We start from the raw sequence: 13,931 nt of genomic DNA, 5'->3' as shown, positions 1-13,931 counted from the left end.
CTTCTTCTTCCTTTTTTTTTTTTTTTTTTTTTGGTCTGTGTGTGTGTGGTACTGGGGATGGAATCCAGGGGCTTTTCTACCTCCGGGCTATACTCCCAGAGATCTATTTTATATTTTATTTGGAAACAGGGTCTCACTAAGTTGCTGAGAGCCTCACTAAGTAACTGAGGCTGGCTTTGAACCTGTGCGATCCTCCTGCCTCAGCCTCCTAAGTGCTGGGGTTACAAGCGTGCGCCATCACGCCCAGCTTTTTTTTTTTTTTTTCTTTTGAAATAGAGAATCCCTAGGTTGATGCGAGTCTTGCTATGTTGCTAAGGCTGTCCTCAAATCTCCTGAGTCTTCCTGTCTCAGCCTCCTAAGAACTGGGATTACAGGTGTGTGCCACCACACCCAGCTAGAAGGGAACTTTTCAAGCTTGAGAAGCCCAACTCCTTTTCTCTTGCACACTTCTTATGGTGTTCCCAACTTGTCTTCCGGCCCCTGCTGAAATGCCTAGGCTGATGGGGAGCTCACTCCTTCCTGGGGCAATCCTTTCCACTTCTGGACAGCTCTGGCAGTTAGAAGGCTGTAGAATTGAACTGACTAGTACTGTTCTGGGCCACCCAATCAGGCAGATGTAAGAACAGCGTGCAGATAGTAGCAGGGCCATTGACTGAGCACCTGCCCTGTGCTCGGCCCTCTGAGTGCCTGATCTTGCTACACCCCATTGAGGCCTGGGCTCAGGGGGTTAGGTCAGCCCAAGGTGACCTGGCTGCTGTGTGTGTGGGGCTGAGGTCACTCTGGTTCAAAGTCTGTGATTTAAATATTAGTCTAAACTAGCTTTAAAAAAAATCAAAGAGCAAAAATAGCACATGGACCCACAAAACACAACAAACAAGGCCCATACCAATTCAAATTATAGTACAAACAGCCCTGCCTGGCCAAATATTAAGTGCTATTATGTAAAAATGGAATGTGTAGCCAGGTGTAGTGGTAGTGCACAGTACTTGGGAGGCTAAAACAGGAGGATCACGGGTTTTTTTTTTTGGGGGGGGGTCTGGGGCTGGAACCCAGAGGCATTTGACCTCTGAGCTACAACCCCTGCCCTTTTTTTTTTTTTTTTAAAAAAAAAAACAGGGTCTCACTGAGTTGCGAAGGGCCTCACTAAGTAGCTGAGGCTGTCCGCGAACCGTGATCCTCCTGTCTCAGCCTCCCGATTGCTGGGATTACAAGCATGTGCCACCACGCCCAGCTAGGATCACGGCTTTGAGGCCAGCCTCAGCAACTGAGGGAAGCCCTCAGCAACTTAGTAAGACCCAGTTTCAAAAGAAAAGAGAAAAAAAACACCGGGGGTTTAGCTCAGAGGTAGACTGCTTCTGAGTTCAATTTCCAACCCTGGCCCCTTTACTCCAAGTGGAATGTGTCTCCTAGCAGCAAGGCCTTCAGAGGAGCTTGTGTATCTGTAGGGGCTGCATGAGGTACCTACCCCCTGCCTCTGATCCCCTAAAGGGGGTGAGCTCTAATGAGACCCAGGGAGCTGTGTGGAATCAACCTGGATACTGGCAAGAGTATGGACCTGGCATCCCATCACCGGAGAGGCCACCCCAGCTACCCTGCTCTTGACTGCGCCTGCGCCCGGCCTGGGCAGAGGGTCACGCTGACACAGCAGCCCCTCTGTACGCCTCAGGCCGCCCATTCACTGGGCCTTTCCCTTTTTTGAGAACTAAGAGCTTGATGGCTGGGGCTGTTCCCACCGACAATGTTCCCGTCCAGGGAGCTTAAAATAGCCCCACTTGGCTGGGGCTCTGGAGTGAGCAGTGAGGCAGGCATTTGTGCAAATATGGGCCTGGGAGAAGGACTCCTACCCGGGAGGCGGTGGCAGCATGGCAGAGGAGCCAGGACCTCCTGGGGGTGCGTCTTGGGGCCACAGCCAGGAGAGCGCCTGCTGGCCTCCTCCAGGCTCCCCCGCTCGCGGGGTGCACTTGGGCGAGGTTTTAGACCAGTCTCCCCGGCCCTCCTGGCCCCGCGGAGGCCTTGGGGTGGGCCCGCTGGGTGCGGCCTCTGCCTCTCCACTGGCTCTTGCCTCATCTCACTGCACAAGGCCTTCCTAGCCGGGAGCACCCCAGAAGCATCCTCCAAGACCCTACGCACATTTGCTTTGATAATAGCACTGACAATTGCGCCCGTCATCAAGCCCTCGCTTTTACAAAGGCGCCGTGTTAAGCATTTTATTTTTTGTGTCACTGGGGATAGAACCCAGGGGCATTCTACCTCTGAGCTACAACCTTAGCCCTTTTATTTTTATTTTGAAACAGGTTCTGGCTAGGTCTTGAACCTGTGATCCTCCTGTCTCAACCCCCCAAGTACTGGGATTACAGGCGCGCGCCACCGAGCCCGGCTGTGTTAAGCATTTAGCCGGCATTATCTCATGTGAGCCTTCTGATAATTCATTGAGAGCCAGGCTGCTTTTTTAAAATTGATTTTGGAGTTACTGGGGATGGAACCAGAGAGTTGCCCGTCTTAGGCAGGTGCTCTGCCACGGAGCTTCAGCCCCAGCCCCAAGAGCTACCTTGTTATATCTCCACTGTCCAGAAGAAACTAAGGCTCAGAGAAATCAAGTATCTCTCCCAAGTTCACAGAGCTGTGAAGGGGCAGAGATAGGGCTGGGACTCGTCTATCAACCTGTGGAGCCTGAACTTCCCTTAGGGTTGTATCTCCTTCTCTGGGTTCCCACTGCCCTGCCCCCACTTCCAACTTTACCGTCCTATGTTAGTTTCTTTGATTCACTGGGATGGCTGGGGGGTCTCACAGCCTGGGAGCCCTCAGAACCCCCTGAGGACGACAGTTTGTCCTTGGGCTTAGTGGGCTCCTGCACCTGCAGGATCGAGGCTGTTTGAGGATATGGGGATGAGGATGAGGCGTCATAGACCCCCCTCAAAGGAGCAGCCCACCAGGCGGACGTCCTCCCTCTTCTCCTTGGCTCCAGCGCCCCTCTCCTTAACCCTCACCCCAGGGAACAGCAGCACGGACAGGGGGCAAACTGACTTGCTCCACATCGTCTGTGATCTTGGGCAAGTGATTAAGTAAGCTTTCTGAGCCTTGGCTTCACAACTCACAATTTTAGGATGAAACTAGGACCCCGGTACAGGGCTACTGGGAGTGTGTGTATATGTGTTGGGATGCACTGGGGATAAAACCCAGAGACCTTCTACCACCAATTCTACCACCAAGAGCTATATCCTCAGCCCTTTTATTTTGAGACAGGGTCTTGGTAAGTTGCCCAGGCTAGCCTTGAACTTTTTTTTTTTTTTTTTTTTTTTGTGGAAGTGAGGGTTGAACCCAGGGCATTCTACCTCCGAATGATACCCCTACCCCTGTTTTTTTCTTTATTTTAAAATAGGGTCAGCCGGGCGTGGTGGTGCACGCTTATAATCCCAGCATTCAGGAGGCTGAGACAGGAGGATTGCGGTTCGCAGACAGCCTTTGCTACTTAGTGAGGCTCTCTGCAACTCAGTGAGACCCTGTTTCAAAAAATAAAAAATAGCCGGGCGAGGTGGTGCACGCTTGTAATCCCCATGCTTGGGAGGTGGAGACAGGAGGATCACGCAGGTTCGTAGTCAGCCTTGCTGACTTAAGAGATCCTGTTTCCAAATAAATAAAAAATATAAAATAGGTCTGGGAGTGTAGCCCGGAGGTAGAAGGGCTTCCAGGAACCCCAGTACCACCCCCCCAAAAAGAAGAATAAAAAATAGGGCTGGGGGTGTAGCTCAGAGGTAGATGCCCCTGGGTTCCATCTCCAGTACTGCAAAATAAATAAATAAATAAATACATCAATAAATACATCAATAAATACATCAATAAATACATCAATAAATTTAAAAAATATGGTCTCACTAAGTTACCGATGGCCTCACTAAATTGCTAACACTGGCCTTGAACCAGTGATCCTCCTGTCTCAGCCTCCCAAATACTGGGATTACAGGCACATACCACTAAGCAGGGCTGTCTGTGAACTTCTGATCCTCTTGCCTCAGCCTCCCCTAGGCTTCACTGGGGTTACTGGCAAGCACTAGCACACCCCCTCTGTTGGGAGTGTTTAATGACATACACAGGAAGGCGTTAGTGCCTCCCAGCAGTACCATCCTATATTATGGCTGCTTTGCTTTAATGGTGTGCTTGTGGGCCTCACAGCTCGGGAGCCCGCAGAGCACCCGGAGGACTAGTTTGTCCTTGGGCTTAGTGAGCTCCTACACCTGCAGGATCGTGCCTGGCAGTCAGTAGGTAGATATTAAGCGGCAGCTGTTATTAGTAGTTGCTATTTTCTGGGAATTACAGTATGCAAGTGTGAAATGCCTAGGGTCTAGCACATAAAAGGGGCTCAAAGTACAGGGGAACCCTCACTCCACAGATGGAGCCCTTCGCCCACCATGGCGGGCTGTCCGTTCCTGCTCTGAAGTGGAAGGTGTCCTGGGCGCTGGTCCTCAACCACATGGGGTTCCTCGAGATGCCAGGGGTGGGCCCAGGGTCCCTGTCTCCTCTCTCCTTCCCTCATTGCCAGCTCCAGGCTGGCTTTGGGCTGGAGGAGTTGGTAGAAGATACTTAGGCTTTGCTGCGCTCCAAGCTCTCAGGCTTTCTGGTGGCGCCATCTGGTGGCGAGTGCAGCTTGGCTCCTGGTGAATCAGCTCCCAGCATCACCACCACTCAGGGACTCGCACTGCCCACCCATTTACTCCCTCTTCCTTTCCTTGAAGCATCCTGACCACCTCCTGTGCCTAAAGATCTAAGGACTCAGCCTCATGTGTGGGCAGGAGTCCCGGCAGCCCGGTTCCTGGCCTTCCTCTCAGGCCTGGCACCTCCTGCTGCTGGGTCCCACTGCTGGCCTGGCTTCGCACTCAGGCTAGCTCTAAGAGAAGATGACCTTTCAGAGTCTTCTTGACATCAAGGCTGCAAGAAGGGACTCCTTTCTGGCCTGAGATGGCCCAGGGCGGGAACAACCAATGATAGTCATCGGGCACCTGCCTGGGAAGCCATTGTATGTAGGGGGTCTATGGCCCCAGAGAGCAGCCTGGCTCCTCAGCCCTTCAAGACCAGTGAGGAGGCCCAGCCTACACCAGAGCTCCTGGTGTGAACTTTGAGGAAGGATTGGTGAATAAAATTAAAAGACTAGTCCTCTTCCCACTCTGAACACACAGTGTGGAGCTGGGTGAGACCCTCTCCTCTCTGAGGTTAGTCTCTCCTAGTAAAAGGGCCAGGGCAGGGGCTAGAAGAGGGGTTGACATAATTCCCAGACTATGTTTGTGTTAATGCAGATTTCCTGGTTTCCTTCATCAGAATCTCTGGGGCTGGGACCTTGGAATCTCTGTTTACGAGCCCTGCAGCCAGGCACCGGGAGGCTGCTGAGTCCTGACTTTGGAAGGCAGGCATAAGGGGACTATAACCAGCAGGTAGGGGGACTGGTGGATTCAGGGGTCCCGAGAAGCAGAGGAACCCCAACAGCCCAGTACTCATCTCTCAATTTCTCTAGCCTTCTGTGGATATGGGGAGGGGTCACCTAGCAGGAATGGTCCCTGGGACCCCGCTGCTGAGGGACAGCAGAGAATGCAGAGTGGCTGCCCGTACTCGCCCCCTCAGGCTGGCCCTTCCTTTTGTTTAAAGGACGGTGGCAGAGGGGCTGGGACAGCCGGGGCTGGGGTGGGGGCCCTTGCTGCCCAAGGAGGTATTTTCGGAGTCCCCCTCCCTATGGAGTTTCCAACGACAGAACAGAACCCTGTCTAGTATTTGACCAAATATGGTGGTATCTCTTGAAGAGCTCCAGCCCCAGCCAGCACTCAGTTATGCTGTGGAAACCTGCCCTGGACAGATTAATCTTGTGACATTCAGGAGCACCTCCCGCCCTGCCTTCTCCCCTCGCCAATTCCTGTAAATGGCCAAGACTGGCCCTCCGCGAGATGGGGCCGGGCTGGCTGTCTGCTCCCAAGGCCCTCGGGGTCCTCTTCATACACACACACACACACACACACACACACACACACACACACACACCGCCTCCTTGGTGGATTTGCTCACTCACATGCAGCTCCAGGTGAGAGACCATGGCCAGAGGAGCCGGTCAGCTCAGCGTGTGAGTTCTGGGTCCCTGGACCCTCGGGTCATCTGAGTTCATGAAGTTTGGCCTGAGTGTGAGGAGATTCAGTTAGCTCTCAGCCAGGTGGGTGGGCCTGAGGGGTAGAAGGCTGAGTAATGAGAATCATGCTAGCTCTAATGCTAATTACAACCACTAATGCTTATAATCCTAGTTAGATGATCACTTTATAATAATATCTTTTATAGTAAATAGCGAAGTGTTTATTGAGCGCTTACTGCGCGCAGGCACTGTGCCAGCTATTGGACATGAATTATTTCCTTTATCCTTCTAGCTGCCTCAAAAGGTGAATGCTCTTGTCATTCTCATTTTGGAAAGTGAAATCAGAAAGATTTCGGGGAGGACTCCCAGGCCGCCATCTCCTCCTGGGCACAACTCTCATTTTGCAGAGAAGGGAGTTCAGGCTGAGAGAGGAGGAAGGTGACGAGGCACGGGGCAGTCCGGGGAGCGGAGACCTTCCACACCCAAGGGGAGCACCGTGTCAGGAAGGACAACACGATAGGTCACAAAGTCCTCCTGGCTCTTCCATTTGGCCCTTGTAATGCACAGGGATTCAGAAATGTGTTCATGGCCGCCTGGGATGGTGCAGAAAATATCCCAAGACAAACAGCACGGGATGGCGGGTAGCACTGTGGACAGGAACCAGGCACAAACCCCAGCTCTGTCGCCTCTAGCTCATGCAAACCCCTCCTTGAGCAGGCCTGTGTCCCCGCCTGCGCACCAGAGGGTGGGCTGCTGAGCTCACCTGAGGCCGAGGTGGGAGTGCCTGGGAGGTCTCCCTGGGAGATAGGGCCTGTGTCCTGCTCTTGGCCAACACGCTCGGAGAACATTTGCTCTCTTGACCAACTGACAGCCCATCCTCCACCCTCACCCCCTTGCCATCCCCAAAGCAAACGAAGCTGATTGTCTTAGCTGGCCCTGTGGGTGCTGGCCGGGAGGCCGGCCGCAGGCCACAGGCGGAGGTGCCACCAGCCAGAGCCCCGCCAGACACACAGGGCATTGTCCCACGGTCAACAGCCCCTGGGCACCTCGGCCCAGCTCCTGGCCTGCCCGCATACCCCTCAGCGCCTGCCACTGCGCTAGGCCCAGCCAGCTGGGGGCCCAAGGCTCCCAGCTGATGACGAGCCCACCCACCCGCTCCCCCGGCAGCCCCCGTCGAGCTATAATTGCTCCTCTCCATCCTGTCGCTGCCATTCTCAACACGGCGGCATCTGGGGTTCCAGGCGGGCGGCAGCTGCAGGCGACCGAGGAGCGCCGGCCCGGTGGGATGGACTGGCCGCACAACCTGGTACGTGGCCCCGCCCCGCCCCCACCCCTTTTAGGGCCCGAGTGCTTTAGCATTTCTTTCCTATTGATTAATGGCTGTGTCTGTTTGGCTTGGAATCTTCAGAGGCGAGTTCTCCCTGTGTCCTCCCCTCCAGGACTCCAGACACAGAGGCCGGTCTCAGGGGCTGCAGCCATGGTCCATGGCTCCGGCTCCAGATCAGGGCTCAGCCCGTCCACACTGAGGCTCTTTCAGGCTGAGGCATCTGGGGAGATCCTGGCAAACTCAGCCAGCGGGGGTTTTTCCAGGCCTGGTTCCTGGGATTAGGGAGGCTGTGTGACCTTGGGCAAGTCTTTCTGTTTCTGTTTCCCACTTGGAAGTAAGCGAGGGGGGCTCTGGGTCACCTCTGCATTCTTTAGGGAGAGCTAGAGTTGAGGAAAGCCACGTGAGAAGTCGAGATGAGAGAGCCTATTGTCAGGGAGACGGTTTTCTGCACCAGAGTTCAGGACCCAGAAGGAAGAATTCAGCCTCTTGAATCTCTGTGCCAAGCGGGGCTATGCTGAGACTTGTTTCTGAGGATCAAGATTTGCTGGGCTGCCTGGGTAAGCCAGGCTCAGGCCCTGTGGGCTGGGAGCACAGCGAAGGCACGGGGCCTGGCTAGACTCATGAGGAGAGGAGACCGCCCTAGAAGCTGCTCTGCTCGGGTAGCTCTGCCCCCAGCCAGTTCTGGTGGCCTGCCTCTCCCAGCTCCCCTGACTTCGGAGGGCTCTGGTGAGCCAGAAGCTTTTAGTGGTACTGGGGGTAGAACCCAGAGGCTTTCTACCTCCGGGCTATACTCCCAGACCCTTTTTTTTTTTTTGAAACAGGGTCTCACTAAGTTGCTGAGAGCCTCACTAAGTAGCTGAGGCTGGCTTCGAACCCGTGTGATCCTCCTGTCTCAGCCTCCCAAGCAAGCGTGTGCCACCACGCCCGGCTGAGCCAGAAGCTTTTCCAAGATGTCCTGAACCTGGGGAGGGAGAAAGTAGATGGCAGCGGGCAAGTGTGGCCGTGAGCGGGCTTCCAGGGCAGGTATCCTAGCGACAGACAGAGTCCTGCAGGGAGTCCTCAGCTAGGCCTGCTCACCTCCCCAAGTTCAGCGCAGCCCTCCCTCCCTCCCACTGCTTCCTGTCCGCAAAGCTTTTACCAGTTCAAACTTCTGGCCTCTTCTCTTGCTCTTTTCCTTCCTGGAAGACTTTTAGACTCCTCCACCCACCCTTCCTTCCTTTCCTTCTTTCTTTCTCTTTCTCTTCCCTTCACCCCTCCTTTCTCTCTGTACAAGGGATGGAACCCAGGACCATTCTATTTTCAAGCTGTACCCCCAGCCCTTCTTATTTGGAAACAGGTTACTGAGACTCTCCCTAAGTTACTACGGCTGGCTTCAAACCTGCAATCCTCCTGTCTCAGCCTCTCATGTACGGGATTACAGGCATGTGACACTATGCTTGTCCTCTCTATCCTACAAGCCTCCCCTGACACTCCCCTTCCCCAGGCAAGCCTGGCCCTGCTGCTCCCGGCATTGGCACAGGCCAAGCTGGAGCCCCGCTGTTCTCCACACCTCACTTGCCACTGGCTACCCAAGGGCAGGGATGGTGGTGTCACTCACTCGGCACACGCTCCCAGAATTCCGAAGTGTCTGGCACAACACAGATATGGGGGCAGAGAGTGACAAGATGCTTTGGGGGAATCTATGCCTGGGGGGGGGGGCAAGCACATAAAAGCCTCGCACACAGAAGTATAAGTGCTACGGCAAGTGTGCTGTGGGTTTTGAGAGCCGAGGAAGCCCAGCGGCAAGCCCGCGGTGGTGATAGTAGAGCCCACGGGTGAAGGCATCTCGAGGTGAAGAGAAGAGGCTGTTCTGAAGGCAGCGGCCTGTGCAGAGTCCCTGTGGCAGGAAGGAGTATGGGGAGAGACTGACTGAAGGCCAGTGCTACAACACAAGTATGAGAGGCTGTAGAGAGGGGCCTGGGGGACCCCTAAAGACAGTGGGAAGGAGGTCAGGTCAGAATGTAACACGATCGAATTTGCATTTCCAGTCCGGTCGGTGGTTCACGCCTTAATCTCAGTACATGGGAGGCTGAGACAGCAGGATTGCAGGTTGGAGGCTAGCACTCAGCAATTAGTGAGACCCTGAGTACCTCTGTTTTAAAATAAAAAATAAAATAGGGCTGGGAGTATAGCTCAGAGGTAGAATACTCCTGGGTGCAAGCCCCAGTACCGCCAACAAAAATTAAAAAAAAAACAATTTGCCTTTCAAACAGCCTTGGTGTGGAGGACTGGCTGGGAGAGCTGGAGGGAGTTTGTGAAGACAGTTAAGATGCCAAGGAATAAAACAAGTGGCTGGCAGGGAGATTTTTAGAAGGTGTCCTATTTTTAGGACTTCAAGATGAATTGGGTGTGTGGGGAGGGGACGGAAGGTGCCACTGGTGCCCTTCACAGAGCGCGGTGCTCGGCCAGTGTCCTTGTACACGGGACCAGATCGGGGCCTGCAGGTGAGGGGCCAGGCCAAGGCCATTCCTCTTTCATCTCTCCTCCCCTGGCCGAGTGCTGGCCCTGGGAGAGACTCTTCCAACTTTGACCAGTGCCTTCCTCCCCAGCTACTGCTTCTTACCATCGCCATCTTCCTGGGGCCGGGTCAGCCCAGGAACCCCAAAGGCAAGAGGAAGGGGCAGGGGCGGCTTGGGCCCCTCGCTTCTGATCCTCACCAGATCCCACTGGACCTGGTGTCTCGAGTGAAGCCGTACGCACGCATGGAAGAGTACGAGAGGAACCTCGGAGAGATGGTGGCCCAGCTGAGAAATGGCTCCGAGCCGGCCAAGAGGAAGTGTGAGGTCAACCTGCAGCTGTGGCTGTCCAACAAGAGGAGCCTGTCTCCCTGGGGCTACAGGTGAGGGGGCTGGGCGGCGGGGGCTGCTGCCCTGTGCGGGCGGGCCTTTCCCATCATCCCGGATCACTGCGGGGTCAAGACCTTGGAGTCAGGAGTCTGAGTGCCTGGGCTGGAATCCTGGCTCTGCATCTTAGTAGCTGAGTGGCTTTGGGCCAGTCGATTACCCTTTCTGAGCTTCAAATGGAGGTGACAGCAGCAGCAACTTCATAGGTTTGTTGTTCAAGTCCCAGGTGAAGTGCAAGATCTTCTCTGAATGTTGCTTTCTTCTCCTTTTCCTCCTCCTTCTCTTCCTCCTCCTTCTCCTTCTCCTCCTCCTCTTCCTCCTCCTCTTCCTCCTCTTTCTCCTCCTCCTCCTCCTTCTCCTCCTCTTCCTCCTCCTTCTCCTTCTCCTCCTCCTCCTTCTCCTTCTCTTCCTCCTTCTCCTCTTCCTCCCTCTCCTCCTCCTCCTCCTCCTCTTCCTTGTCCTTCTGTACTGGGGATTGATCCCATTAAGTTTTACCTCTAAGCTACACCCCCAGCCCTATTTTTTTTTTCAACACTAGGGATGGAGCCCAGAGGCATTCTACCTCTGGGCTACACCCCTAGCCCTAATTTTTATTCTTTATTTTGAAACAGGGTCTCACTGAGTTGCAAAGACCTCACTAAGTAGCTGAGGCTGTCCTTGAACCATGATCCTTTGGTCTCAGCCTCCCAAATGCTGAGATTATAAGCATGTGTCACCACGCCCGACTCACCTCCAGTCCTATATTAATTTTTATCTTGAAACAGGGTCTCACTGAGTAGCTGAGCCTGATCGTGAACCTGCAGTCCTCCTGTCTCAGCCTCCCTATACCGGGATTGCAGGCCGCGCCTGGCCTGGATGTCATTTTGTCCAGCAATGTGGTGCCTGTGCACACTTCTCAGTCCCAGAACTTCCATGGCGCCTGGCTGGCTGTGCTCCTGTCTGTCTCTCCTGCCACACAGGGACTTTCCTAATGCAGACTTTTCCTAATCACAGAGGGTCCCCATGCCCCACCCAGCCAGGATCCCATGGCTGGGGCCCTGAATGTGGCATTGTGTATACCTGCTCAGCACTAGGGTGCACGGCTGGGTTGTGACTTTGGAATCAGCCCTGCTGCCCTGGATGACCACAGCAGTGTCTCCCTTGGCTGTAGTGTCACTTCTGAGCTCAGTGCCAGGCACACGAAAGCAACCAATGTGTATGTGTTGAGCGATACACAGATGGGCTGACTTTCAAGAGTCCTCCCTCACAAGCACAGGACAAAGATTTTCCAGTCACACAGCTCAGATCCTGATTAGAAATTTCAGTGATGGTAAAAAGGTCAATAAAATAGCCACTGATCTCAGGTGGCTCCTGAGCTGCTGAAATGTGGCTGATGACATTGAAGAACGAATTTTTTTTAGGGGGGTACTGGGGGTGGACACAGGCTTTCTACCTCCGGGCTATACTCCCAGAACTATTTTATATTTTATTTGGAAACAGGGTCTCACTAAGTTGCCGAGAGCCTCGCTAGGTAGCTGAGGCTGGCTTCGAACCTGTGCGATCCTCCTGTCTCAGCCTTCCAAGCCTGGGGATTACAAGCGTGCGCCACCATGCCTGGAGAAGGACTAATTTTGATTAATTTAAAGTTAAGTCGGTGCGTGTGGCTGGTGGCTACGGCACTTGATGGCACAGGCCTGAAATATGCCAGTTGGGAGGGTCGGTAAGGCCCCTCCAGAGCCTGGCTTCTCGCGCTCTCTGAGCCCATGATTACTTGGGGCTCTGGTAGAAGTGTGGCCTCTGACTCCGGGGGGTTCCACGCTCATGTCTAACAAGTGTCCAAGAATTGTAAGGTGATATGGATACTGCATGACTATAGGTCTAGTTCCTATAGTCTCCCACCCCCACTTATCAGAAAGGGGAACTGAGGCACAGAGGAAGACAGGGCGTAGCAAAGCCCTGTGCACTGGGGTCCGTGAGAGCACGTCCGCCACACTTCGAGTCCAGGATAGGTGAGCCTGTGAAACCCGGTAGAAGGAGTGGAGACTTAGCCACACCCGGCCCAGGCCTCCAGACCCCTCTTCTGGTGGAAATGAGGCATGAATGTGTTCTTGTTTTATTTCTGTAGATTAGATCCCCTCCCCCAATATAAAAATAGGGCACGGGAGGCTTCTCTGTGGTCGTCAAAGCCCCAGCTAGTACCAGGATGGGCATGTTGCTTAAAAAAAAAAAAAAAAAAAAAAAAAAAGGAAGCTGCCTGGTGACCTTGAACCGGGACAGCCGCGGGCAGGGGGCGCTCTGAACCGAGACCGCTTTCCTCCTGCACAGCCCGGCTGGCTGTTGCAGTGGGAACTCTGGTAGGGAAGGCAGGGGTGCGGGAGGAGCGCCCCGCAGTCTCCCCGCCTTCACCCTGCGCTCGCTCTCGCCCTCGCAGCATCAACCACGACCCCAGCCGTGTCCCCGCGGACCTGCCCGAGGCGCGGTGCCTGTGTCTGGGCTGTGTGAACCCCTTCACCATGCAGGAGGACCGCAGCATGGTGAGCGTCCCGGTGTTCAGCCAGGTGCCGGTGCGCCGCCGCCTCTGCCCGCCGCCGCCCCGCACCGGGCCCTGCCGCCAGCGCGCCGTCATGGAGACCATCGCGGTGGGCTGCACCTGCATCTTCTGAACTCCCTGGACCCAGAAGCCAGGAATGCAGCCCCAGATCGCCCTCCCTGCACCCCCGCGCCAAGCCAGGCTGATGAAAAGTAAATGCTGGCCTTTGTAAAGCAGGACTTTGGGTTTGCTCCTTGTGGCCCTGAAGCCAAAATGGGGTTGGGGCTTGGGATCCCTGCAGGGATGATTTCAGATCAGCATAGAGGGGGATTCTCCATCACTGAGCCCTTCAACACTGAGATAAGCTGGGAAAAAATATGGCATTCACCAGTTGTGGTGGCCTATGCCTGTAGGCCCCATACTTGGGAGGTGAGACCCTGTTTCAAAATAAAAAATAAAGTAGGGCTGAGGGTGTGGCTCAGAGGCAGAATGCCCCTGGGTTCAGAAATTAACAAGCACTAACTAGCTAAGCAGCTTAAGGATCCTAGGAGGTGAGCTTCTTTGAAGTGAAGAGCTCTGCACGCTCAGTCAAGCCAAGGCTGAGCCTCTCAGGGATGCCATGGAACCCAGCCTTGCTCTGGGGGTAGTAGATGGTGCACGAGGCCTTCATCTCTGACATCCTCTGCAGATCAGGCTTTCGCCCAAAGAAGGGCCTCCAGGTTACTAAAGACCAGGCTTGTGATCTCCTAAACTTATTATGTGACTACATATGTGTGTGTGTGTGTGTGTGTATGTATGTATATATATATATATACACACGTACATATATGTAGACACACACATATACATATATACATATATACATATATATATATATATATATATATATATATATATATATATATTTTTTTTTTTTTTTTTTTTTTTTTTTCCTGGGCTGGGGAACCCCTGGATTTGAAGAGACACAGTTGACAGGAGTCCTTCCTGTTGATCACTCTTTCATTCAGCGCTGTCCACAGGACATCTGTTTGGATGGTTTGCTGGTATATTAAGACACTTTGTGGATCATAAAAGGCAGGGTGTGCGGGCTTATCCTAGAGCCCATGCTGG

General features: G+C 53.9%; 1 protein-coding gene across 1 annotated transcript; it reads left to right on the top strand.

The window, feature by feature from the left end:
* Positions 1-7,388: 7,388 nt before the first annotated feature.
* On the top strand, positions 7,389-12,954 carry IL17B (interleukin 17B; the record flags this gene model as incomplete). Its single annotated transcript, XM_080698305.1, has 3 exons — positions 7,389-7,409; positions 10,019-10,308; positions 12,723-12,954. The coding sequence occupies 3 exons, from the start codon at positions 7,389-7,391 to the stop codon at positions 12,952-12,954; spliced, it is 543 nt and encodes a 180-aa protein (XP_080554431.1).
* Between the last annotated feature and the right edge of the window lie 977 nt (positions 12,955-13,931).

The sequence above is a fragment of the Muscardinus avellanarius genome (genome assembly GCF_963383645.1).
Source record: "Muscardinus avellanarius genome assembly, chromosome: 7".
NCBI classification, from domain to species: Eukaryota; Metazoa; Chordata; class Mammalia; order Rodentia; family Gliridae; genus Muscardinus; species Muscardinus avellanarius.
The sequence above is the reverse complement of the archived record's forward strand: the minus strand, read 5'-3'. Positions and strand labels throughout refer to the sequence as shown.